This window comes from Coffea arabica, chromosome 4e (genome assembly GCF_036785885.1).
Source record: "Coffea arabica cultivar ET-39 chromosome 4e, Coffea Arabica ET-39 HiFi, whole genome shotgun sequence".
In the NCBI taxonomy this organism is placed as follows: Eukaryota; Viridiplantae; Streptophyta; class Magnoliopsida; order Gentianales; family Rubiaceae; genus Coffea; species Coffea arabica.
Window position 1 is genome coordinate 7,908,430 of NC_092317.1, and position 26,118 is coordinate 7,934,547.

Sequence of the window (26,118 nt, forward strand, 5' to 3'; positions counted from 1 at the left end):
TTTATTTCGAATTCCCCTTCTGCTTTTCCGCTTCTTAAATCCACCTCTACCCTGTTAGAAAAAAATAATTTAAAACAAAAAAAAAAATAGTGGAATCAACTTAATTCTAACAAAAATATCTAGAGGACATTAAATTACATCAACTGAATGTACAGTTGATGAAACTCAAATTGGCGATAGGAACAAAATAGATTGTCATCAATCACAATATGTTTACCAACGAAACATTAGCTACAAGCGGCGTTGTCCAATTTGCCGACTTGTCGAAGGTGGTACAACTTTGAAAGCTACACGCGATGCTCTAGTGCATTGTATTGTGTTCTCTTCTGTTGGTACAAGACCAAATTCAGCGACCAATCCTGATGAATAATTGGATCTCAACTAACGCTCATAAAGTAATCTTTGGCTTAATCCCAAATTAGTTTGATCAAGATGATAAAACTTTGATTCATGACATTCGCATTTGTTTGGCATACAGTAGCTCTGTTATTGTAAATTGGGTTTCAAGGGATGCAAATGAAGTCCCTCATGAATTCATGACTCTTGATGCCAAATCTTCTGATTTTGTTGAATCCCTTTAGAATTCCTTCCCTACTTTTATCAATCATTTGCTATTGGACGATTTCCTAGTAATGAAAATTCTCTTTTTATCAAAAAAAAAGAAGAAAGGATGATCATCAGGGAATACTATATATAGAGGTGCATATCTTATTACATTGATTTAGTAGATCAGGGTTTTCTCAAAGACTTGAAAATTTTATTGATATATACATATGAAAATCAAAGAAGACATTCATTTTTCAATGGCAAAAGTACATATTATATAGGAGAGGAAAAAATATCTGTAAAGAGTTTGACTGATTGATTTGGATATTATGAGTTAGGGTTAGGGACCATACCTTGTTGTGGGCAGGTGAAGAACCTATTCGACCCCGGAGGAGGGAGGAGGAATTAATATGTCTGGATGGGACTGTTATCGAGAGCTTTCAGTCCTTTAGGGAGGGACAAATGGGGTAGTAAAGCCATCTCTGGACCACCCAATTTCGTGGCATTAAGGCGTGGATCAAACATGCCAAGTTTTTGCTTCTACTCCTTGCTACTTATAAAACCAATCAGGAGAATGGGCCAGAGGCTTTTCTAACAAGCTTTTTACGTTGGATATTCCTTTGATTTTTTTTTTTTTTATATGTACATATTCTTTTAAGACTTGATCTAGGTTATCATTCATCTGGCTGGAGTAAGAAAAAGAAAAACAACCCCCCAATGTTCTGGTTTAGCGAATGGGCAAAAGCCATGTAATGACCATAAGCAAAGGATGCAAGAGTAATGAGAGTTTGAGTTCAAGTTACCTTTTCATCCCAAGAGAAATCAAACTTTTGTCAATCCACATCAATTGATCCTAACAGGATCAGTAGTTGCCTCGTCAGAAGGAAGATTAGTTTCCAGATTATTTTGCAAGCTTTACCTTCGAGGTGTTAAAAGAAGTAATCTCAACATGTCAAGATACTTCCTATGCAGTTTGACACAAATTGATCGTTCAAGGAGGTAACCTCAGATGTACAAGAGAACAAACAGCATTTTAGCCCATGCTTAATGATCTATTCATTATGAAGACTATTCCACATCACTTGTCAAACAAAGAACTGGATTACTGACAGACTTCTGTATCTTTTTTTTTTTTTTTTTTTCACCTTAGCAAAACATCAGGAACAGCCAAAAGATCACCATACCTCTCAATGGAGTGTCCAAATCCTGTTATGCACATCTTAAGGACACTAATAGTCGATCCTGGCTCAATGAATGCTGTCTTTCTGCAGAGATTCCCTACGTTTGATCAGGTAAGATATACTCAATTTTCTGGTTAGGCTGCATCCAGTTTAGAATTTTGTTACAACACATACATTATTATTTTGTTGAATCAAGTAAAAAGTTCTTCAGTACAATAGTAGCTCGAAAACATATCTGCTACTTGCTTGTTCTTTACTTTCTAGGTGAATCAACTTCATCATTTGTGTGGAGTCCACAACGTCAAAGTACTAATTTACAGCAAGTTGATTGTTTTGTTGTGGTTATTTGCGTCTTTGGAAGACAAATAGAGAACCCCTAGAGCCTTTTCCCAACCTAATCTTCTCATCTATGTATGTGATTTCTAGCTTTACCTCACTCTGACCACCATACCGAAACTCTAGTCCTCCAAACTTAAGTTCAGGTGCATCAAATACCACTTGTATCCACTTTTCATCCAGGACATTGAGTTTCCCTGCATATGAGACGAAAATTTAGTTGGATAAATGGATGGATTGCAAAGCAGCATAGAAAGAGGAGCAGCCTAACAAGTGCAGTCAGTTATAACTAGTAATAAATCCCATTGTCATTTACTAGCACCAACAAAAAGCTTAATCGTTGTTAACTACTGAATGACATGGCAGTTTCCTTAGTACAGATGATAATGTTAAGCATCTTTGGAAAAGAAAAGCTAAGAGGTGCAATCCTGCAACTGCCACCTGGGGTCCATGAATAATCTTTCTTTGTTTTGGGATGGGCTGGGGGCGGGGATAGAGGATGGGGACAGACAAAATACCATCTACAATGCCCCATAAAGGTGCAAACTGGAGCTAAGAGCCAAATTTTCTTCAACTGTTACAAGCACAGGCTCGAGTCAATACATCTCTGGCTTAAGCAAGTCTGTCTCAACCATAAAAATGCACAAAATCGTATGCTTAGTCAGATGCCAAGTTTAGGTGCAAGCATCATCTACACCTCTTATTCACAGGCTTGAGTCACTACATCTCTGACTTCAGCAAGCCTGTCTCAAGCATACTATTACACAGGATTTTTAGCTTATTTGGATGCCAAGTTTATGTGCAGTTATCATCTACACCTGTTAGTGACAAAAAAAATTTTTTTAAATCAACTTGGCTGCAGAAGAAATTGGAGCTTATATGTAACAATGGAGTAGGTCTAAGTTGCAATTGACGTTAGACTATGAGCATCCCTTTTTACTTGTTTAGCATGTATGCATCACACATTCACCAGAATTTTCTGTTCCATCTATTTTCTGATTATATTAATGTGCACCAATCAATTCCTGCAATTCAAATTTGCCACTGCACTGGCTGAGGCATAACAGGACCGCAGAAACAGGATGCTAACTTCTGCTTGGCAGTTGGGGGTGGAAGGGTGTGGGGAGGGGTAGGAAAATTAAAAAAAAAAAAAAAGGATATCCAATTCCTTGACAACATTAGTACACTTAAACACTATTAGGGCTAATATTGGAAAATTTGGACATAATGTAATATTCCAAGCAGTCTTTAAGGTACTTTCTCAAACAACTATGTCGCTCTTATTGTGCAATTTCGCATAAAACCAGCTCAAATATTGTAATTACCCAACCAATGAGCCTCAACTATGACTCAAAAGCTTATATTCAAGTTTATGACAGTGGTGCATTTCTGTGTCTGTATGGGCCTTTTAAACAACCATCAAAAATTCATGGCAAGGGTGTCCTATCATACAACTTGAAACGTAACAATAGAAGCTTCACTCTAAATGCATGTGAAACTGAGCATGAACACAACATTATATTTGCAATGACTGAATGTAACATGCTCAGGAATGTTAAAATACTTTTTCGGAAGAAACCCTGAATAAAGATCCAATAAAAAAGTTTCCAGAGTTAGCACAGATAAGGAGGAAGACACAAAATTGAAGAGTAAACCAAGTTTATTACCTTCTAAAGAGACCTCCCCGTCAACAAGCCCTAGAAGTGAGAAGGACACTTTGTTTCTCACTATATCAGGAGCTTCAACAACCTGAATCATTTCTTTTGTTTTGAAGAATAAGCGGCCAATTGCACTCCTATAGCCTCCTCCTGGTGATGTAGGGTTCGAACAATACACAACATCCCACTCTGCAAAGAACTTGGCTCATTATTTGCACATTCAAATGTTACATTCTTAATCAGAAAATATCAAAATTAAATTCTTTCTGCTTATTTATTTTCCTACTGCTACAATAATAATAGTAAAATATGCATCAGAATCCAAACCAACTAAATGGACAAGTGGCACGTGTAAATGCATGAATACCATACAACAGAGGACATACATCAGCTGTTCGTACAAATAACACATCAACAAGGATCATTTACCTCCGAAAATAAGAGGGCATTTTACTGGCTCATCCACACAATACTGCTGCAAATCACGGGCTACTTCAGCAACTTTATCATGCTCATTCCTCATCAGCAATACACCCCTGTCTGTTTGCATAACCTATCATGTAATAAGACTTGTATTGACCTCATAATGAGCAACTGCAGAATGTTTAATTGTAGTAAACAAGAGGAAAATAGTTCTGTCACAAAAACACTGATATCGATATTCATTCAAATATCCACCATGCATAATAAACTTTACTTCTTATTTGATTAAAATCAATCAAATACAAGACAATGAACTTTTAGTAGCACTCAAAAATTTTTTTCCCTGCACTAAACTAATCTAAAATTCTAATAGAACCATTAGTCTTATATTCAACCCTGGATCTAAAAATTCAATCTTGCACAAGACTGTGCCAATCCTGAAGTTAATTTAGGTAAGTTTCCAAAATAAAGAATTTTTTTTAAAGCGATACATTTCCATTTCCTTCTTCCTTTTATTCTTTTTTCTCTTCTTATTCCCCATCCTTGAGATTGAAGTATTAAACCATCTTTGACAAATTCATAATCCATATATTCATACAACTACCTAAAGAAAATGACCATACGCTATAAAATCTCCAAGCAGTGGCCAAAACTCAATTAACCAAATCAACTCTGCAAATTATTGAGCAAAAAAGAAAGAAAAAACAAATACAGCCCAAGAATGCCAATTCATCCTTTAAACTAAGACAAAGAAATTGAATAAATTATACACTATCATAGCACAAACCTTGGAAAGAATGGAGGCCACAAGGTCATCTGGCTTGGCTGATGACAAAGGCGCTGCAGTTGACAAAGAAGCGTGAATGCGACCAGCGCCTCTCTGGTACAACGGCAAAACCTTCAAACTTTTATTTGATCGGACGAGCTGCAGCCGGGGAGCTCTGATGACAGCAGCAGAAGCAGGCGTCAAAGCACAAGCAGTCGCCATTGAACCTTATTCTATATATTTTGTCGATATTTTTCACTTCTTTTTCCCATGTTATTCTTCTAGTGGTCGAATGGAGTGAAGCAAATCAGGAACGGGGCCCACTTGAAATCCGTTTTGTGGATGTGATGGTGCCACGTCGGCTGGCAATGTTCCATTTTATTAAATTTTTTTTTTGGGATGTTCGGTCCGCATTTGGACCTAAAATTTAATTTTCTAGTAGGGAAAAGAAAAAGGCCAAAAAAAAAAAAACCAAAATATAGACCAAGTGGTTTTAGCTCACTCCTTCAAGGACCCATGCTGAGAAGCGCTTTGTAGCTAACACTCGCTTACACGCTTCTTCTCTTAAGTCCGAATTCTTCTCGACCGATCTCTCCCCCTTGAGATCTACTGCGTTTCTCTGCTCCCTGGGGAACTCAGACTTCAATCCCTCGGCTTCTTTCCTCAGCTGTCTGTGCTGGGTCACAGCACCACCGCCGGCAACTAAACGGCGGCAGGACTCATCTGAACTTCCGTCAGTGCCAATACTCTCTTTAGTTATAAATTCATACGCACGTCTCCACAGATCAATACATACGTGTTGTGTATATAGACAGAAGGATAGGAAATATCGAAAAGAACAGAGAAATTAGGGCTAGTGAACTGTGATGAAGCTGTTAAGATTTGCGTTTGCTATAGCTTTAGCTTCTGGATTGACGGCTATTCTTATCTACTTCAATGGCCTTATCTACATCAATGGCGTCTCCTTCCAAAGTACTCAATGAATGATCCTCTCTGTGGTTCGCTTTCTTAATTTATGTTTTTTAATTGTTGATTAATTTCTGTGTAAATGGATGGATACAGATGCTGCAATTCATCTGTCGGACAAGGATGTGGAGGCTTTACGCAATTTGCGAACTACATTCCAGAAATGTGTGGTTAGTTCTTCTTCTTCTTTTTTAATTAAAAGTTCTAGGAACGCAAGTCTTATTTTTTATTTTTAAAATTTTCGTGTTTTTCGTCCTTCTTTTTGTGTTTTTGTGGGGAGTGTTGTTAAATTCTATTTGGCTGGGATATAAAGACTAAATTTCTGGGAACTGGAATCGACCATGGCAAATAATGGTCTTGGCTTGTGGAAAAAGCTTAAATAGTCAACAGGAAGAAACTTTTGATGCTGCAGTCGTATTCTATTGTTGTTGGGAGATTTTGTTGTGTTTTCTATGATTTATGAGTTGAAGTAGTAGAGCTTATCATGTGTATGAACATGCATTTGTGTATACATAAGTATACATTTACATAGTAATTGCATATCTACCATTGCTTGAGTGAGAATTTTGTCAGTCTTTTTTGGATTTCCAAGTTGATTTTGTTTTTCAATTGTACACAATGTGTATCTTTCTTGTTCTTTGATTTCATGCTCTGATATGTCTGTTGTTTGGTCATTGATTTTATGCTTCAATATAGATTTTTTGTTCCTTAATTTCACACTTTGTAGCTTTTGGTCATTGATCAAGTGATTTGCATTTTCTCAACATACACCATGAGCATCTTTGTTGTTCTTTAGCACAATGCCTTTTAATTTCCGTAGCTTGAATATTTGGCCTGTGGTCAATGTATACTGATGATATTTTCATGAGTTATTACATCTTTTAAGCTTTTGTGGACATGAAATACTCGAACCTGTCCTAAGTTTCTCAGAGTTTAAGTTTGAATGCATAAGTAACTGATATTGTATCCTATGTAGAAAAACTATGTTCCTAGGATCAGGGGAGAAGTAAATATTGCCAAATATGGTTAAAAAACACATAATGGAAATGTTTTATTGTAGAATAAAAAGATGGTCTTGAAAAAGATAGTGTGTAATGATCCAGAAATGGATAAAACCAGATAAGTTAGAAAAATATCTTTAATTGAAATGGTATATGCATGATTTAAATCTGAAAAGATCTGCTTGGAAAATTTCATCAGTATAACCAACTCTGAAAAAAGCCTGGCTTGTGGTGCCAATCTCTCATTGTTTTTGACAGATTTAAAATTTGGTAGATAGGATCTACATATATAAATACACACACACACATGCATATATATATATATGTATGTATGTATGTGTATATATGTATGTATGTATGTATGTATGTATGTATATGTATGTGTGTGTGTGTGTGTATACTCCCAGATCCACATGGTGTTGATGTAAGATCATGGTTGGATATCCATTGTTTTTTGGGTTTTCTAAACTTGAGTTAGCAATTTTTGCCCTTATGTTTCTGTGGAGAACTTGGAAAATGCCTAAAATATGCTTTCTTGCTATCTTCTAACTATCAAATAATGCCTCTTCGATTTACTCATCAGACTAATTGTCCATGCAGAGTGCTAATGGATTAGGATTAGAAGCTCTCAGTGGCAGGGGTTACTGTGATGTTACACTAAGATTTCCTAGTGACACTCTTCCCAAATGGGTAGGTCCCTTCATTTTGCTAACAATTGTCTATCTTTCGTCCGATCCTTGGATATTTTCAGTGCATGGTCTCTTCGGAGTTCAGCTATACTGTAACTGAAAAAGTTTTGACAGTGACAAGACAGCTCCATGATCCTATCTTAAGGGCACTAAATTTTTTATAAGACCTCGACGAGATAGTTTTGTATTTGTATATACGGAAACAGTGCCTACTGCAGAAAGAACGGAAACTGAATTTGTTGTAGTTTGATATGCTATCTTGGTAGCTAATTTTGGCTTTTTGATGGATAATTGAACAGAAAGATCCAAAAACAGGGGAACTTGAAGGCTTGTCATTTGAGTTTAATTTATGTGAAGCTGTGGCTACATGGGAACAGGTCAGTATTTATGCGTAATTGTCTGTGATTCATTTTTCTGTGTTGTTTCTCAGATACAAGCTTTGAAATCATTATAGAGTCCTTTCAGAACATGCACAATTAATCACTTACGGAGATATGTCACGGGGAAAAGGTCAAGATGAGCATATGACTGTAATACTTTACAAGCGACAACTGGAAGAGTGCACAAAACCCTCTTAAGTTACTTTTAACTGGCGAGAATTCCTACAATTCTATAAAACGTTGATGCAGTACAACATGGAAAATGAACATAACATGCAGATAAAAACTAACCCATCTCAGTGTTCTTGAAGATAGTCAACTCTTACCCAAAAGTTACACTAAATTTTCTGTTTTCTTTAGTTATAGGACTAGTCACAACTGCATGAAAATCATATTGGGAGCATTCGGCTTATAATTTCTTCAGCTTTTGAACCATTAAGATTGTTACTCACCATTATTTTCCAAGTGTATCAATTAACTCCTTTAGCTTAAAAGTCAAATTTTTTTCCTATGTTCTTTGGCTTATCCTTGTCAAGTTGACCTAAAAGATGTTTTATTTAGATTGTTTGGAGTGCTATTTATGTGCTACCATTTATTTGTTATTTAGTGAGATGACTTGCTCAGGTTAGGAACAGCACCACAATACTTACGAGAGAGTTCATTGATGCTTTACCGAATGGATGGAAGGAGTATGCCTGGCGGAGGATCAACAAAGGAATTCTTTTGTAAGTATCTTTAGATTATCGAACTTATAGAAGGATAACCAGCAAGTCAAGGAAAGAAATATGGTGATTAGACATGGATATCAATCTAAAGTGGTGTTGCTGTTCTTCAATGTTGTAGCAATTGTAATATGTCATTAGGAATGAAAATGAGTGGTGTAGATATATGTATTATTGAGTGTGCATGGATGTAAAACTACCTTCAAGCAATTAATTTGATTTAGCAATAAAAAACATTTATAGTTGCATCAATAGCATGAAATTATTCTGATCTTCCCTTGGAACTTCATAAGATGCTTGTATTCTGTTCTCTCCAGTAATGCTTGTAAAATCTGTTAAAGGATCATACTTTCCCGGTTCTTTCTTACCTAACAAGAGATAAGTTTAGAGAATCTCTAACCTTTGGAATGGAACAATTAGAAATTAATAGGAAGGTTAGATCATGATGGAAAACTTCAAGTTCCTCTGCAAGTGCTTATTCAACATTATATACCTTGTCGTATGGGTAAATAATGCTTTTTGTGTTATGCTGGTCATGTAAACTCCAATTTCTTCATGTCTTCTCTCACAGAAATCAATGTGCAAATAGAACACTCTGTGAGGAGAAACTTTCTTTGGTGCTTCCTGAAAGACCGCCCTATTTGCCAAGGCAGTTTGGCAGCTGTGCTGTCATTGGTAATTCTGGAGATCTATTGAAGACCAAATTTGGCAAGGAAATCGATGGTTATGATGCTGTTGTCAGGGAGAATGGAGCCCCAATCCAGGTTTGTATAGCTACCTTGTGGATTTTATCCACTTTTGTTGGTATTTTTGTGTTGTCAACTGGTTAATAAAGTGCTAGCTAATACATTCTATTGTTGTTGATCTGCAGAACTTTACAGAATATGTGGGTACAAAAAGTACATTTCGTCTTCTGAATAGAGGATCTGCCAAAGCCCTTGATAAAGTCGCAGAATTATATGGTATTTACTTTGTTCTGCTCTCTGCACGGGCCTTTTTGTTTTTATTTCCCTCTGCTATTTGCAACTAACTAAAGATTTTGACCATGCAGAGAGAGGAAAGGAGGTTCTCATAATCAAAACAACGATACATGACATCATGAACAAAATGATTCGGGTTTGTACATTTTCTCTTTCAATTAAAACAACTTCTGGTTTGACTTTCTAATATAAATAACATTGGAGTTGTCATCTGTGGAGGTGGATTTGGATGGAGGAATGCTGTTTATCTTTTAAACTTTAGGGGTCTGATGTCACATGAGGAATAATTTATGTATGGGACAAATGGCATGCGATTGTGATGTGACTAATTATATTTAAGTGTATGTGTGGGACTAATGCATGTGACTGATTAATAAATACACTTTGAGTAAAGGTGCTGTTCTTGTTATGAGAACTAATTAGCTTGAGTATAATGATGGCAGCTGTGCTACCTAAAAGAAGACGAATGTCAAGTTCTTCAATTATGAGAATCTTGACAATGATGGTATTGACTACCAATTGTTTGTTGAAGTGGTTTATATCTTAAAAGGACTCAGGTTTTCTGAGGAAGTAACCTTCTGAAAGATGCCCTAGAAAATGATAAAGCTATTTGACATTATGGATTTGATGTTTTGCCCTCTGGAAATTTTTTATGATTGGAATATGTTTGATATCATGACTGTAAAGTTAAAGTGTCTTTAAGATGCCAATCTTACAGATTATAAAGAACAGTGAAAGTCACACAACGAGATGTTTGTGTACATTAATTTCTGCATTTGTACAAGGTGGATGAATGGATTGCATTTTTAATTTCTCTTATCTAATTTTGCATTTTTAAATGGAATAATTCTTTTAAGGAGAGGGATACGAATGGAAAGGCTAGTTTTCACATATGATCAATTAACTTTTGATAATATAATTGTCCATTTTCATGTTTATTTTGCTGGAATCCTCTTTCGCTGGTCCTTTTTTTTTCTTGGAACCTATCCTTCCAAATTCATATCATGTTAACAACTTGCTTGATGAGAAAAGTATAGCAGTCAATAACTTGACGTCTTGGACTTTGCCCCTTGTCCTGTTACGCCCTAATATGCTCTCAGTTTTTTCGGTTTTTGTGATCTATAGGAAGTTCCAATTCTCAACCCAATATATCTCATGTTGGGTGCATCCTTTGGTTCAGCAGCAAAAGGTACAGGGCTGAAGGCACTCGAATTTGCACTCTCCATCTGTGATAGTGTAGACATGTATGGTTTTACTGTTGATCCTGGCTATAAAGAGTGGTATGTTGTGACTGAGACACTTGTAAGAGTGGAATTTGGTAGTTCATTGATTTTTAACAATCGTAAGATAGTATTAACTCATGAGTATATCAAACTTCATTTTAGGACGCGATATTTCTCCGAGTCTCGACAAGGTCATACTCCTCTCCAGGGCAGGGCTTATTACCAAATGATGGAATGTCTGGGAGTAAGTCTATAGATTCTTTATCTTTCTAAATTCGAGTTCTTTTCCCTCCAAGTAAAGAATTGCCTTAAGACAATCAAACTGATTTGAGATATGTTTTAATTTTCAAGCTTTTGCAATATAGACTTCATATATGTATCATATGTAGTTATTCTGTTTACTTTTGCCAATAGTGTGTGGTCTGTGAATTAAAATGCGTGAATGCCAAACAACACTGGGCAAAGTGAATCATTCTCCAGGGAAAACTGCTTGCTTGGAAGATGAACATGATTACCAGAATCATATCTATCACTCTGTCATGCTTTAATGTGTGTTTCTCGAGGATATTCCTTTGTTGATCACTTCCATTTTTTTTTTATGTAAGCTTATCAGAATTCATTCACCAATGCGTGCCAATCCTAATCGTGCTGTGAAGTGGGTACCAGACCGTAGATTAATACTTGCTGCCAGAATTGCATCAGAGAAACTATTGAGGTAACCTAACTTTCAGTTGTTTCCTTCTCTTTATCATCTCTATGGTTAGTTTTTGCAGTTGAACCTTTTCTTCTATCTTTCATAGTTTTAGGACTTGTTGGAAGAAAATGATGGAAGGCATCAGCATTTTTCTTGTTAAATGGCTCTCTACGGGCCTTTTGCTATTTGTCTGACAAGGTCTGTGCTAATACTTTCAATATACTAGGGGTGCTGACAACGGAAAGTTTGTTACTGGTTTAGGGTGTATGCTCTGTATTATGTGCCAAGGATCCTTATTATATTTCCCTTCTTTCACCATTTTCTCTAGTTACATTAGGTTTAATGCTATCAACCATGGAACTCAGTTGGATCTCTTTGAATGCCTATACCCTCTTGTTTCTCTACTTCTTTCATTACAAATCAAATGCTTTCAAACTAGTTATTGCAGCAGTTCTGTAATTCAGCATATTGCTCATGTGAATAGGAGGGTTGGGGCAGGATCTGGAGATCCACTCTCTGGGTGTTCCATTATCAAGAAGCAATCATCAAGAAAGGCTACAAGGGATTTGAGCATAAGAAGTGCAGTAATTGAGCATCAAAAATATGCAAAAGCTACCACTATGTATCCTTTGGAACATAATCCAGGACATGGTCTGCTTTGCACAGTTCCAAGAGATTGAGTTCATTGGTTGACTTCTGCGTATCAGGCTTTGACAACGCTGCATGAGATTTGGATGGTCGGGAAAATGAACTACCTGTTCTTTTACAGGCTGCAGAAGTGAAACTGCCATGTTCACTTATTTTTCATGGCACTCTCCCACTACCGCTAGTTGATAATGCAGATCATTTTGGTCAGTGAAATGCAGATTGTTTTGCTGTGGAGAGAATTTCGATGATTAGAGGGAAGGATATGATGAACGTTGGTGGCTACTGCTTCAGTTTTGGCGCTTGATTTCTGTTGCACTGGTTGTTACAGGTTTGATACTTGTACCCTTATTCGTCCATTGTTTCCTTAGCATAGCCGGTTCATTGCAACTAATACGAACAGCCTGACGTGTAAAACTCACACTTACGCCTGACATGTAAAACTCACACTTACGGATGTCACAGTACTATCTTAAATGTACACTGCCCTTAGTTCCCGATGTGGATTTTTATTTTGTTGGATTGGTCAAAGGTTGAATGTTTAATTACTGCCTTGGGATTTTAGTTTCATGGATTAGATCTCACCTTCCCCTTTGATCAAATTGAAGGCAAATTATAGGCTCTCACTCGACGCTATCTGATTCAATCGGATTACAAAGGGGGGAGTTATTTACTCGCCAATGGATTTGCTTGTAGCTGTCAAAGCAATGAACACTTGCAAATGTAGTCCAAAGCAATTGTACGAGCACACAGCAAAATATTATTGATTCTAGAGCAAGTTTACTACTTCTCTGGGGGGAAAAATAAACCATAAAGGGCCTAAACCAATACCACCTGGCTGAAACTGCAGGGATTATCAGCGACTGGGAAAATCTTGTTGGTGCTTCAATTGAACATACAAGAATTAGAACTTTAACGTGACTTGATGGAATCAAATTTCTACTCGAACTCAGCTACTTTGTACATTTCTTTTCCTACGCGGTTATGCTTATAAGCCCTTGTAAAGTTTTATTTTTTTTTCTTTTTCCTAGTCGCAATGATAATATTTGTTTAAGCTACTTTAACCTAGCCTAGGGAGAAAGTGAACCTAACCAGGAAGCCATTTGAAAGTGACAGTCACAATTAAGTGATTTTAAAATCTTGACCTCGCACTTCTGTCAAGGCTTTAAAGTCTTAATGGTTACCAAGAACCCAAGAGGTTGTTGGTTTTATAAGTCCTTGTAAACTTATCCAACATCAAGATTGATATAAGCTATAGTGAAATAATCGCAAGCAAGTTCTATGTTTGGATAGCTCAAATTTGTCAAATAATATTTCGCTTACATCATAAATATATTTTTTAATTCACTTTTTATATTTATAATTATCTTTTTATTTTACATGCATCACGTCACAAAAAATATTACAATAATTATTTCAAATAATGCTCTGTCCAAACACACGTGCAAGAATCCAGTACCAACCTGTCACCCTTATTATTCCCTCAATCAGTTAATTGGAGAAAATTAAGAATTTACAACATTCATTTTCTCACTCCATTTAACTATCGGGGTCGATCCAGCGGCTAGGGAGAAATTTTAAGGTAGCAAAAGGGGCTCAGAAGGCTGTAAGAGGCTAAAAAATAAAAATAAAAAAAAAATTTCTTTCACAATCATTCATTCTTATCCCCTCTCTTCAAGAGCACGTGTCATCCGCCCCTTTACCAAAGTTTACTGAACAATAATTACATCACCACCCCCACTATAAATATGAATAAAACACCGTACATCATTCAATTAACATTAAAACCTCAGGCTGCCCAATACATCTCTTTCCTCTTTGAACTCTCTCTTTCTCACAATCTCAGCTGCATAACTCCCTCTTCAAACTACTGGTAGTAGTTACTTTTCACCTTTCCGATTTCTTCACTTTTTCCACAAATCCCAATTAAATTAATCAAACCCCAGAACCCCAGTCCTATACAGTTTAATCTAAAGTCAACATTTTCCCGGAGTAGTATATTTTATGCAGAGATTAGGGAGGCTGAAGAGTTAATTTTATAGGTGAGAATAATGGCCGAGCTAAACCCACTTGACGGACAAATTAACGGAGGCGGCGGCGGAGGAGGAGGAGGAGGAAATGGGGAGACGATGGTGGGGACGGCGACGAAGCGGCAGAGAAGGCCGAGTGTGAGATTAGGCGACATTGGAGGCGACCCACCACTGGCGGCCTATGAACACCTGCACCAGCAACATAGGAGGGCCTCATCCAAGCAGCAGCTGCAGTATCAATGGAAGCAGCAGCAGAAAGGTTCGAGATTGAGAAATAATGAAACCCTAGCGGTGGATAAGAATGGGATTAGCAATAGCGAAGATGGGATTGAGGGTTTTGTTAATGAAGGCGAGGAAGGTAATGAAGGGGATATGGATTTGGATAGGGTTGCTATTGGGAGCTGGAAAACCTTTCGGGATTCGTCGATGAAATCGAAGAGGGGGAGAGGGGGTTCTATTAGGAAGAGGGTTAGGTCGAATTGGGTTTCGTCTAAAGTTGATGAAAGTGGGAAATTATTGACCAGTGGAGGTGAAGGGGAAGGGGATGGGGAAGAGGGTTTTCATTTGGACAATGATGATGGGATGGATAGGGATTTTGCACGTGAAAACTCTGATGAGGAGGTGGACAGAAATGAGAGCCCAATTCGTTCTTTTGAGAATAATGATGCGGATATTGATGTGGATAGAGAAAGAGGGTTTTTGAAAGTAGGGGAGAAAAACAGGAGAGTGACTACTAGGGTTTCTGATGAAATGGAGGGGCCTAGTGATTCGGTAGAGAGAAATGGAGTGAAGGCTTGGTTGAACCAGTTGGGCTTAGGGAGATATGCCCCAGTTTTCGAGATTCATGAGGTGGATGATGAGGTTTTGCCAATGTTGACACTGGAGGATTTGAAGGATATGGGAATTAATGCTGTTGGGACGCGGAGGAAAATGTATTGCTCAATTCAGAAGCTCAATAAGGGATTCTCCTAGATGATGAAGTTTCTGGCATGTGGAAAGAGAAGATTTAGCATCAAGAGTTTACTAGGAGGGTTGGGCGGTCAGCAACCATTTGGGGGTATCTTCTTTGCAGCCTAACATAATAGTTTTGCAGAATTATGGTTTTTGTTTTATGAATTTCCCTAGATTTTGTGTTTTTTTTCTAATCGATGTCCGCTCATGGTATATATTGTTCTAGTTAGTCTTGACTTTGCTGAGGTAGTTCATAGTTAAGAGTATGCCAATAACTGTTTAACCGCAAGGTCAAACTGAGTGATGATAGATTTATGTGATAATAGTTGCTGTAACTTCTGTGATGAGACTCTCTTTTGCTTCAACAAAATTCTCCTCTCTTTTTATGGCTTTTTCTTCTGAACTAGTGCTTGTGATGGCTTTTTCTTCTGAACTAGTGCGTGTCCTCTGCATTATGCGTATTGTTCAACTTAAGTATGCTTTATGTTGCTAATCTTTTTATTTCATACTTAAGCACTAGAAACGAGTACCTTTAATGCATATATATATAGTAATCTTTGATTGAAAGTAATATGATTGAGATTGGGCCAGAATTAATAGCATCTTGAACTATTGTCATTTTCCGGTTTGTAGTCACATTATGACCACAGCAGTGTAGGCCAGAATATTTCAAGATTATGACTTGCGCAAGTTGATGAGCAAGTTCTCCCCTCCCCCACAACAACAAAAAAAAAAAAAAAAAAAAACACACACACACAAAACTTACAAACTTGTCTGCAGTAAAGAAGCTCACAAAGAGTCCTCTTCTTACTTGGCTCAGCTAGCGGCTGCTTGTCTGCTTTTAAGTGGTTCAGTTTCAGTTTCTTTGTGATTGTTGTGTGCACCACACTTAGGAGAATAATTTGGCTTGAAGATCAGGTTGCAATTTATTGCTACCAAAATGAATGAGGTGCCTTCTATGATTTTCTGTCGTAATTAGAATTTGGTTGCTCTGTGGGCAACATAAGCTGGAAATCAAATTTAGAGAGAATAAAACGTCCGCAATCTATTCTATTCTAGTGAGGGAGCCTAATTTTCATGTCCACTAGTTATAACAGAGCAAATGACTAGGCTCTAGGGATGTTTAAGGGATGTTTACCTGCTTAAGGGATGTTTAGCCTTGGACTAGGCTCTACAGATTTGTGATGAGTTGAGAAAACTGGGGATATAAATTGAAAGCCTTATTGTTTTTCCCTATAACCCGGTTCATTGTGCTGGTGCATGAGTGTGGGGTGTACTTATGATTGGATTCCTCTGATATTGAAGCCTGAAAGTATCCACGGCCAATAGACCTAACGAGTACAAAATTTTGTACATAGATGAGTTTTATTGGACCTTCCTAGACTCGACAATTATTTGCTTTTGGCTACTAAATGGCGCTAATATGATCTTTGTGAGTTGGGATTGGTGTTAATATTTTGGAGCATTCTTGCATTACTGTTGCCTAAATTTCTGGTATGCGTTTCTCTTGTGACAAGGGAAGAAAAAGAGATTCAAAAAAAAAAAATTTGTTTGTATATGAATGAGTGCCTTCAAACCTCCTCATAGCCTCTTCAGTTCTGCTTAGATATGCATGTCTAGATTTGGCTGCTTTTTAAGGTATTCTTCTATCGATGCATCGTATTCCAGTTACCATCTGGTTACAGTTTTTAAATCTCATTGTGGCTTTTTAACAATGTGTTCTTGATGAACCGAAATTTGGGCACTTTATTGCTTGAACAAAAGATTGTGAACCCAGGTAATAATAATTTTGCTTGCGTTGGTGTTTCAATCCGGAGACGTGATTCTTTCTCTTTTGAGAGACTTTGAGCAAAGAAAGGCTGTACATGCAACACCAATAAAGATCCATCATCTAAACGTTTTCATGCTCAGCACATGGAACAATACTTGTTTGCATGTGTTGTGTCTGCACATGCACATTTGTTTTGTTTACAAATTGCAAGCATCATCCATCATACATACATACGTCTACTTATTGCTACTATTCTCACACGTGATACTGTAGTTATTTTCCAGAATATTAATTAAGAACGTGGACGGGGTACCAATTTTAGACAACAATAGAAAAGACCTGAAAGTCTGGTCCCAGATAAAAATGTGTTATGTTTCTGGTGACTCGAGTCATCTACTGAAGCCATTCGAATCAAAATTCTACATCATCCCTTAAAGATTGGCAACCAAGCGATTGATAAAGAGTTTTTTTGGAAACGTACGATATGTGGACGTTTTCTTACTGTTTTTCTTACAAAAAGCCAATAGTAAATTTGAACAGTAATGTTTTAACATTAGCATGATTTCGATCTCCCAAGAAAGCTACTTAAGAGTGTGTCTATGATCCAGGTCTGAACTCGCACAAGAACTGAAACACACTAGCCAAAGTATCATCTGGACGTACCGCCAATTATAGCAATACATAACCTGCGTATTTAATCTTAAAGTAACACTGTTGTACTCCAAAAAAAAAAAAAGAAAAAGAAAAAACTAACCAAAAGTACAACTTGAACATCCGACATGAAAAGATACGGACCCTGTACACACAAATAGACAAAATTTAGCACCTCACACGAAGGTATCACTTATCAGCCAATCATAAATCGTGGTAGCCAGCACTGCGGAGAGCAATTGTAGAGCTCCTTCGCCCCCTCACTCTAACTTAACTCTGCCATCATCTTGCTGTTGTTTATCGGGTTCGGCGGGGAAGTATTTAATGCCTATTAGATCTCCTACTTTGCTGAAAACCTTTTTCCAAACAAAAAAAGGACAAATGAGTTTTCCGTATAGGATTTAGATACGTAAATCCGGTACACTGCAATTTAGCATCATAATATTGCCACATATTTTGATCCATCCACAATAATTTTGCAAATTAAAGGAATAAATGCTTTAAGAGTTAAAACTTTTAAAGCAGGTGCAAAAACACACGTGAAGGGACCGGGGACAAAAGAAAGAGATGATAGTAGATACTTCTAAGGCCACGACAGCCCTCCCAAAAAGAAAAAAAAAAAAACCTGTAAATGAGGTGCCCTATCGTCCTAGGTACAGGTGCAGGTATTAATAGTGCTAAATCAAAAGAATATAAATCTCAGAGATAGGGCCCCTACCTCTAAGGCTTTGATGAGATCTTCCCGTGTGTGTGAAGCAGAAATACAGATGCGAGCTCTAGCCAACAGCAAAGGTGTAGCTGGAAACGCAACCGTAACAACAGCCACCTGCAATAACAGAAAGTGCAAATAAGAACAAATATGGCCAGTAAAGCAAATTGGACAATCACAAAACAAGTGGCATTCCCATTGAAACTGTTATGTTGCTGCAATTCAAAACCTCCATTACAAATGTCAAAAGTTACACAATAAACCAAGGCGAAAAGGACAAAAAACCCTACCTGATTCTTGAGACACTCCCGTGAAAAAGCAGGTATTTTTGCCGGATTGTAGAGCATTACAGGCATTACAGGAGAATCATTATCTCCCAAAACCTCAAATCCCATTTTCTGTAGTTCAGAACGGAAAAAGTTGCTATTCTCGCGTATTCTTGCTAGCTTTTGAGCGCCTACAAGAGCCATGACAACATTAATGCAGTTACCAAAAATAAATATGGCCAGATGCAACAAGCTTGAGAAGACAATAGATATGATCCAGCGCAGGAAAGTCTCCTACCTCTGCTAGTACCATCCTCCCCAAGGATGACCCTTATGGCAGAAATAATTTGTTGGGCAGCTGGAGGAGAAATCGATGTAGCATACAGATGAGCAGGGCAAGAATACTTCATATATTGAATAAGTTCCTACAAGTACAACATGAAATGTTAGCCTTCATAAAAAGGAAACCTGCTACACAGTAAATAATATTTGCACCAACCAGTGCAAAATAATACAATGAGATATTGCCCGAAGACTGAAAACTTGCTTTTTCTAATAATGCTACAAAACCATGGAAAGCATAATTTAGGACAATAAGACTCAATCTTGTTCAACAAAATTATATCAATCCTCTTCCATGGTCTAACTCTGTTCATTTCGACAACTACGTTAAAACACAGTCGTCATCAAGAATCATTCACGATGCAATTGTGATTTATTTTGTGCCCTCTGGGAGGTTGATGTGCATGTGGCAGGTTAATTCTTCAATGAAGTGAAATTTGTTCTCACAAACACTGCGTGCGAAGTTATAGATCTCTATCAGAATGATGCTCAAAACCAACCTTAGACCCTGCAATATAACCACCACATGACCCAAACGATTTTGTGAAAGTTCCCATCAAAATATCCACATCTGCTGTATCAACTCCCAATAGCTCACAAACACCCCTCCCTGTTTTGCCAATTGCCCCAATGCTGTGAGCCTCATCCAAGTAAACATACGCCTGAAAGAGTATTGAGTTAGAAACAAAGAGTAAAAAATTGACCCTTGGCCTAGAAACAAAGAGTAGAACAAATTTGACTGTCAGTAAAACTGATAATATAAGAGAATCAGAAAGCAAGAAGATGAAATACTATACAATTAACCATATGAAAGAGAAATTAAAAAAACAAAGGCTAGTATAGATGGAGATGCAATTAAAAGAAGTTCTCAACCAATCACGAAAAAAGAATGTGATGCAACAAATAGAAAAACAAGAAAACAGAAACAAACTAGAACAGATCTCTTTCGATGAACCAGAAGATTTATATTATTGACAAGCCACATCTCTACTTCTTGATAACTTTATTGGGTAGAAAAATTTTCTAATCAATTCCTTGTAAAAGTTTTTTTTTTCTCCAGATAACGGACTTGTTTACGCCAAGACAATGCAAGACTTCTCATGCCTCGTTCTACCTAGAGCACAAAATCTCAAACAAGAGTTCCATCAAAAAGATGCATTACCCTATACTTTTTGCATATGGCAACAATCTCTGGAAGTTTGCAGAGTTCCCCTTCCATGCTGTATATTCCCTCCACTAAAACCATAATCTTTTTCCAAGGTCTATGTGTCCTTGGTTGCCCCTCAGCAATTTGTTCTCTTAGGACTTTCTCCAGATGGTCAGGCACTATAGAACGTATGGCATAAAAATATATTCTATATTAGCATGCAGTACAAAAAGAAAAACAAAAGGTGCCCACAGAAACTTACTATTATGTTGGAAAACACGAACGGTGGCCCCTGACCCTCGAGCACCATTGACTATGGAATTGTGGTTAAGAGAATCACTGATAATCAAGCCTCCCTGTGAGTAAGCATGTTAATTGTGAGGACACAAAAGAGCACAAAACATATAACTGCATCTTACAGAAGACAGAAGACAGAAAGTACCATTTTTAAGAAAATTGTTATACCTTCCCAATCAAGGCAGGGAGAACAGCTGAGTTTGTTACGTAACCCATACCGAAAACAATAGCAGCTGGCTTTCCAACAAAATTTGCCACAACCTCTTCCAATTCATTGTGAAGCGTTGTTGTACCTGATCATGAAAATTCATTAGTTAAAGAACATGGACCGGAGCTATCACCCTTTTCAACAGGGATGAAGATTGCAAATTAGCATGCCTACCTCCATCAACACGAGTACTACAGGTGCTTGGGGAAAATCTCTTCAGAGATTCAATCACACGGGGGGTGCAGTATTCATCTGCTGCAGCAAACCCGAGGTAGTTATATGATCCCAAGTTAAGGCATCTACTAATTTTTGCGGTCCGCCTGCACAAGATGCATTTGGTTGGTGCACTGGTCGAAAACTTCCACTTACTTACCATTTAACTTGCAACAGTTCATTCAATGAAAGTGCTAAATAGGAAGCTATAACCATGTGCATATCAAATGGAGCAAGAGAAAGAATCAGAACACAAAAGGAACAATCCTGAAAACTTTAAGCAAATTTACTACTCACTGCAGCGTCTTGTTGTTGTCCTTGGATACACGTTCAACCAAATCAACCCAAGAATCCGGAGGACTTGCTATTGGTCGTCCAAAACAATCCTATTACACAAGTATCAAAAGTAGTACTTCATTTGTCAGCATAAAGCATCACAAGCTAAAGGTCACATAAAAATTGGGTAGTTCACTGCATCCATTGTTAGTATAAAGGATAAATTAATGACAGCGAAAATAAATAGACCAAGGGTTAACTAGACCTTTATACCCTCTTCTCTACCATCCTCACCAGCCTTACATCGATGAAACTCCCTCCACATGTATATACAAAACCTACCATGCCATTTTAATCTTGACTACATTATCCCACCATCACTGGTTGTCAAAGTGACTTTCACAAGATTATAACAATAGCTTCGGTTATTTAAAGAAAAACAAGCCCTAAAGCATAATCACAAACTAACCTATCAGCTCTTTTGCATATGCTGAACAGTCAAAAAATATCTAGATATCGACCTCGTATGCAAAGTTCTCCCGAATCACTTTCCAACAGGAAAAAAATTCACTTACTACCAACGTAATCTTAGTAAGTTCGCAGTTGAATCCACATACGATTAATGCATCACTGACTATTATAAATTTCAGTTTCAACATGTCGCCAAATTAAAATGTTTATCACTGAATTCTTAATTCTCCAATGAATCACTGCAGTAAATGCAACATTATCAACACATAAAGAAAAGAAGACAAAAATAAATAAAGACAAAATTTCATTTTCCTCAAATTTTACCTGAATCCGAAGATACAGCCGCCGAGTATAGAAATCCTCCAACCCTAGGCAGATCGGGGCATATCCCTAACCAAAAGGGTTCAATCAATAAATGCTCTCCCAAATCAATCACAAAATTAAAGAATTCACATACGTAAACACTAAAATCCATCCCAAAATAATAACATGCATTACAAAAATTTCGGCTACCTGAAGATTGCTGCCGAGCCACCAATCCGCAATTTTACGGAAAAAGTCACGAAATTGGCCGAAGACGAAGAGGAGGCCGTAGCTGAAGTAAGTTGTTAAGGCGGTCAGATACGGAATGGTAATCATTTTGGACCAGCAGTTAAGATCCGAGCTGATGGAGGAAGATCAACGGCGACCAGGACCGCCGCGGCGGAGGTGGAATAGGAGTAGGAGAAGGAGGAGATCAGAAGGGGCGGACCGGTGATTATCTTTAGGGATTATTTTGGCATGGTTTCAGAGATCTCCGATGAGAGAACAGCAGAGGAGGGAGAGAGAGAGAGAGAAGCAAAAGAGGAGGGAGAGGATTGGGTTTGACCAGTCCTCCCTTTCCTCCTTTCCTGCTGATTTTTTTTTTTTTTTTATGGTTTCTCTTTTTTTAAGGAGATATGGAATGTTTTTTTTTTTTTTTTGCCAGTTATCCTTGTGTTATTTTGCATTTACCCTTGTCGGATCCGTCGAACTTTCCAATGTTGGAAGAGGAAATTTCCCTTTTTTTTGTCTTTTTACTTCAAGAGATAAATCCCCATACAAAATTATTTTACTTACATAATGATTCAAAACCATTTTTTAAACTTTTTTTGTCCTTTCTTCATTTTTTGTTGCTTCAAAAAAAAATTTTTGTATTGTTAATTATTTTTATTTCACGCACGTTGCATCACAAAAAAATACTATTACGATAATTATTTCAATTAATACCTCATCCAAACATGTCTCCTAAAATTAGGCGTGGAACGTGAATGAATCTGAATTTGAATGAAATATATTGATGGTTAACTTTTGGGATTAGCTCAATAAATATGAGAAATGAAATACAATTTAATCAACTTATATTAACTCAACTCACTTTTATCAACTTCGAGCTAAACTTAGGTAGTTATTGGTCTAGAATTCAAATACAATTTGTGGAATTCATGTAATTACCTAAACAACAAAGTTTACATATGATGACAGTTCTTGATTTGTTTTGACCAGTTTGTAATTCCTATGTAAGAAACTCAAAAACAGATTAAACTTTGAGTGTCGTCTTATTCATTGATGGAGTTGTGTATATGGTTAATGGAAATCAAATTGAATGCATAAAGAAGGATGTGAGGGAGAACGGGGGATTAACTATTCCAATTATTAAAAAATTGTGCAAAGTTTTCTGTTTCTTTTTCTTTCTTTTTTATCCCTTTTCCCTCTTCACGCATTTTCCATTTTCAACCGTCACATTTAGGATTTGAATTATGACTCTAACACTAAAAAGTACTCTAAGAGTTCTCCTCTGACCATTAAACTAATCCCAATGGTTATATGCAAACTTTTCTTTGAAATATACTTTGAAATTTCAAACAATTGAATGAATTGATTCTACAACAAGAATAATTCAAAGAGAAGACAGCTAAAAATCACATCTATGATTTATGTTGACAAATCCTCTCAATATCAAATAAAAGTAAGATTTTAAAAGATCATTTAGATTTACAAAAGATTTTAAAAGATCTTTTTTTATTCACAACCTAATAGTGATATTAGGCTTTTAGTCTATGTACATTATATATGGGGTTCATGACCTTCCGCTTACAAAAAAGAAAAAAAAAGGCCAAAATCATTACAAATTTTTTATGGTTTTCATAATTTTCACAACTTTATCTAACTTTGTTTGGGCTATTATATAAAAATATATATATATATATTTTTAGGCTGCAAGAGGCCCACCAGATCCAAGGTAAAGATTCCATTAAGGATTAGGATCAGTTGGATTAGCGGCTGATGAACAGATGTTGGACAGCCCACGTGCTTCGTCGTTCAATTGGTCGCTGATGTCGTTTTCGTTGCATTTTTTAAAAAAAAAAAAAATTTATTAAAATACTCATTTTATCTTAGGTGACTTGCAAAGTTGCCCCTCTTATTGTCACTAATCCTAAATTATCCCGTCCAACTTCTCAATGATCAAATTACCTTTTCTGTTTAGATTTCAATAATGTGTCCTAAACTCTTAACAGACTTATAGCCTATGTGGAAATTAACAACAAATAAAATTTGAAATCTCAACTACAAACGTAAAGAAACAATAGATAAAATTTGGACAATACAACCCTCGAGATGCTACGAAATCTTATTTTCCCTCGATCTCGAATAAAACGTTTTCTATGATTTCAATCTGTTACAAAAAAAACATACATAAGCATCCTCAGTTTCTTTTCTTGATTACATTTCTAGTGCTAGATTTTGATGGAGAAACTATGATGTGTGCAAAACAACCCACGAGGAGAATCACTAAAATATGGGAACCATGCTTTGCCGGCAGTCTCTGCAAAAAGAAAATTATCATAAGAGAAAAAAAGGCCTAGTAGGAGAGCAATATGATGTAGCAGTGAATTATCAACGAAGGTTGGAAAAAGAATCATCCCAATATGGACAAGTTAGTCAAAACACTTTTTGGACTTAGTAGGAAGACGAAATGTTATCAGAGCAGCAGCACCATGGTAAACACTTTTTGCTTTGGGCTCCAACTCAAAAGAGTGGGAAACATGGGCACCCCTGCAGACGAAATTCATGTCAGACTGATCAGAGACATAGTGAAGAAGATAATTACATAACTTAGATGATTCAATGGAGAAATGGGAAGGTTACCCATCAACTGTTTTCCATGATTTTGAAGTGTTGCCGGTCACCACATCAAAGACATCCAAAGACCAAGAATCATCAGCAGCACTTAAATCATATACAGTGCTGCAAAGGGTCCAAGAGAGGTCATATAATTCTCTCAAATCACCATCTTTTGAGGTGTAAAAATGCAGATAAACAAGAACATCCAATCTTAATAATATCCACATGGTTATCCCAATTGCTTGAATTGACTGCTAGATGGGTAAACAAGTTTAAACGACCTAATGTGAACATCATTTTGTTCAAATTTACGATTGGATCCGTAAGGATTTTAGAAATTGCGGATCAATTATTTGGCTTAATTAATGTTGATGCAATCTCTAACGAGCTTCTTCTGTTGAGCCAACTTCAAGAACCTTATCTTATTTATACGTAAATTTTTTACAATTTATGCTTGAAGAGTCGTAGCACGATTTAGGCTTGAAAAATCTACATTATAGTTATACACAGTTGAATCTTGTTATGAATCCCTAGCACATTTTTATCAAGTCAAGTGTTGAGTAAATTTTTTTAAAAAATTAGTTGTCCTTATTTATCCTCAATAAAGTAGTAAATATACTCATTTGAGTTGTCTCATTTAGATGAACGACATCTAAGGCACCAACACGAGCTTGATTAAAAAGAGATAACTCCAATTACAAGAGTTACATTTGTACTTCTTTTTTTTCTGACGTAGTGGATATCCAAGATTCGACGGATTATATTTTCGGACCCGACTATTCCAACTCCGCTTGTGCCCCCACCCTCCAAAAGACACAAGGCGATAACAGGGATCGAACTGCAACCACACAATACTAGGACCTAAGGCGGCATCCCCAGCACCAGCCGATCCAACCCCGAGGGTGAGTTACATTTGTACTTGATTAAAACAAAAATTAAGACTGGGGAAATGAGATAAACGTACGACAGTCCACGATTATAGATATCGATGGTGACAGAGACGCGTTCACAGCCGGAGTTGAGCTTTGTGAGACTGGCCTTCTTGTGGGCCAAACTAAATGGGGTTTCTGAAAGCGCGATGGCACAAAAAACGGAAAGCGCGACGAGTATGAGGGCGAGCAGTAAAATAGGAGTACTGAGTAGGGAAGGTAGAGCCTCTGCCATTCCTATTTCCTAAATTGATTTGATACTCTCTGTTGACGCTGTGTGATGCCCTGACAAAGAGAGATTTAGCATAGAAAAAGTAGGATATAGGGTTTAAGTACTGAGATAATTTCAAATAACCACCCTTTATGTTCCTGATAATTGTAACCACCTCCCCTGAGATTTAAAAAATTGTATAAACTTTCTAAAAAGTATGTCTTGGTAAAATTAGTGATGTAAGCATAAAAAGTCTAACAAATATTCTGTATTGCATCTATCTGATCTTTAA

The 26,118-nt window shown here is 36.9% G+C and overlaps 5 protein-coding genes across 8 annotated transcripts; 2 read left to right on the plus strand and 3 right to left on the minus strand.

The window, feature by feature from the left end:
- Window positions 1-1,558: 1,558 nt before the first annotated feature.
- On the minus strand, window positions 1,559-5,179 carry LOC113740606 (probable plastid-lipid-associated protein 8, chloroplastic). 3 transcript variants are annotated; one of them, XM_072047477.1, is made up of 5 exons: window positions 4,932-5,179; window positions 4,151-4,274; window positions 3,731-3,910; window positions 2,160-2,260; window positions 1,559-1,824 (listed from the first exon to the last, which is right to left on the minus strand). In XM_072047477.1, exons 1-5 carry the CDS (start codon window positions 5,130-5,132, stop codon window positions 1,756-1,758), a joined length of 675 nt encoding a protein of 224 aa, XP_071903578.1. In that variant the 5' UTR covers window positions 5,133-5,179; the 3' UTR covers window positions 1,559-1,755. The 3 variants fall into 3 exon arrangements, with proteins under 3 accessions (XP_071903578.1, XP_071903579.1, XP_027123956.1); XM_072047478.1 differs by having other exon boundaries at window positions 1,559-1,811; window positions 4,932-5,178; XM_027268155.2 differs by lacking the exon at window positions 1,559-1,824 and having other exon boundaries at window positions 1,884-2,260; window positions 4,932-5,175.
- Window positions 5,180-5,407: 228 nt separating this feature from the next.
- On the plus strand, window positions 5,408-12,780 carry LOC113742911 (sialyltransferase-like protein 2). 2 transcript variants are annotated; one of them, XM_027270935.2, is made up of 13 exons: window positions 5,408-5,882; window positions 5,973-6,046; window positions 7,478-7,567; window positions 7,866-7,943; window positions 8,571-8,671; window positions 9,240-9,432; window positions 9,540-9,630; window positions 9,720-9,784; window positions 10,774-10,928; window positions 11,034-11,115; window positions 11,477-11,586; window positions 11,672-11,763; window positions 12,050-12,237. In XM_027270935.2, the coding sequence occupies exons 1-12, from the start codon at window positions 5,777-5,779 to the stop codon at window positions 11,757-11,759; spliced, it is 1,233 nt and encodes a 410-aa protein (XP_027126736.2). In that variant the 5' UTR covers window positions 5,408-5,776; the 3' UTR covers window positions 11,760-11,763; window positions 12,050-12,237. The 2 variants fall into 2 exon arrangements, with proteins under 2 accessions (XP_027126736.2, XP_027126735.2); XM_027270934.2 differs by lacking the exon at window positions 11,672-11,763 and having other exon boundaries at window positions 5,415-5,882; window positions 12,050-12,780.
- A 1,213-nt stretch (window positions 12,781-13,993) lies between these two features.
- Window positions 13,994-15,577, plus strand: LOC113741517 (uncharacterized). Its single transcript, XM_027269047.2, has one exon. The coding sequence runs from the start codon at window positions 14,262-14,264 to the stop codon at window positions 15,210-15,212; it is 951 nt and encodes a 316-aa protein (XP_027124848.2). The 5' UTR covers window positions 13,994-14,261; the 3' UTR covers window positions 15,213-15,577.
- A 1,912-nt stretch (window positions 15,578-17,489) lies between these two features.
- On the minus strand, window positions 17,490-22,425 carry LOC113742335 (long chain base biosynthesis protein 2a). Its single transcript, XM_027270162.2, has 12 exons — window positions 22,056-22,425; window positions 21,867-21,932; window positions 21,093-21,181; window positions 20,757-20,902; window positions 20,543-20,667; window positions 20,340-20,433; window positions 20,093-20,256; window positions 19,431-19,592; window positions 18,887-19,013; window positions 18,613-18,779; window positions 18,332-18,439; window positions 17,490-17,969 (listed from the first exon to the last, which is right to left on the minus strand). Exons 1-12 carry the CDS (start codon window positions 22,179-22,181, stop codon window positions 17,874-17,876), a joined length of 1,470 nt encoding a protein of 489 aa, XP_027125963.1. The 5' UTR covers window positions 22,182-22,425; the 3' UTR covers window positions 17,490-17,873.
- Window positions 22,426-24,267: 1,842 nt separating this feature from the next.
- LOC113740677 (uncharacterized) lies at window positions 24,268-25,893 on the minus strand. Its single transcript, XM_027268212.2, has 4 exons — window positions 25,651-25,893; window positions 24,711-24,809; window positions 24,513-24,617; window positions 24,268-24,385 (listed from the first exon to the last, which is right to left on the minus strand). Exons 1-4 carry the CDS (start codon window positions 25,848-25,850, stop codon window positions 24,268-24,270), a joined length of 522 nt encoding a protein of 173 aa, XP_027124013.1. The 5' UTR covers window positions 25,851-25,893.
- Window positions 25,894-26,118: the final 225 nt, after the last annotated feature.

Bases quoted from the DNA above. Each gene is read 5' to 3' on its own strand.
- LOC113740606 (XM_027268155.2), bottom strand. From the start codon at position 5,132: ATGGCGACTGCTTGTGCTTTGACGCCTGCTTCTGCTGCTGTCATCAGA. The intron at 3,911-4,150 runs GTAAATGATCCT...AGTTCTTTGCAG, and splicing joins ATGCCCTCTTATTTTCGGAG to AGTGGGATGTTGTGTATTGT. The intron at 2,261-3,730 runs GTAATAAACTTG...TCTCATATGCAG, and splicing joins CGGGGAGGTCTCTTTAGAAG to GGAAACTCAATGTCCTGGAT.
- LOC113742911 (XM_027270934.2), top strand. From the start codon at position 5,777: ATGAAGCTGTTAAGATTTGCGTTTGCTATAGCTTTAGCTTCTGGATTG. The intron at 9,433-9,539 runs GTTTGTATAGCT...GTTGATCTGCAG, and splicing joins AGAATGGAGCCCCAATCCAG to AACTTTACAGAATATGTGGG. The intron at 9,785-10,773 runs GTTTGTACATTT...TGTGATCTATAG, and splicing joins TCATGAACAAAATGATTCGG to GAAGTTCCAATTCTCAACCC.
- LOC113741517 (XM_027269047.2), top strand. From the start codon at position 14,262: ATGGCCGAGCTAAACCCACTTGACGGACAAATTAACGGAGGCGGCGGC.
- LOC113742335 (XM_027270162.2), bottom strand. From the start codon at position 22,181: ATGATTACCATTCCGTATCTGACCGCCTTAACAACTTACTTCAGCTAC. The intron at 20,434-20,542 runs GTATAACAATTT...GCTTACTCACAG, and splicing joins TCCCTGCCTTGATTGGGAAG to GGAGGCTTGATTATCAGTGA. The intron at 17,970-18,331 runs GTAGGGGCCCTA...GTTTGGAAAAAG, and splicing joins ATCTCATCAAAGCCTTAGAG to GTTTTCAGCAAAGTAGGAGA.
- LOC113740677 (XM_027268212.2), bottom strand. From the start codon at position 25,850: ATGGCAGAGGCTCTACCTTCCCTACTCAGTACTCCTATTTTACTGCTC. The intron at 24,618-24,710 runs GTAACCTTCCCA...TTTCGTCTGCAG, and splicing joins TCATGGAAAACAGTTGATGG to GGGTGCCCATGTTTCCCACT. The intron at 24,386-24,512 runs GTGTTTTGACTA...CTTTTTGCAGAG, and splicing joins CTTCCTACTAAGTCCAAAAA to ACTGCCGGCAAAGCATGGTT.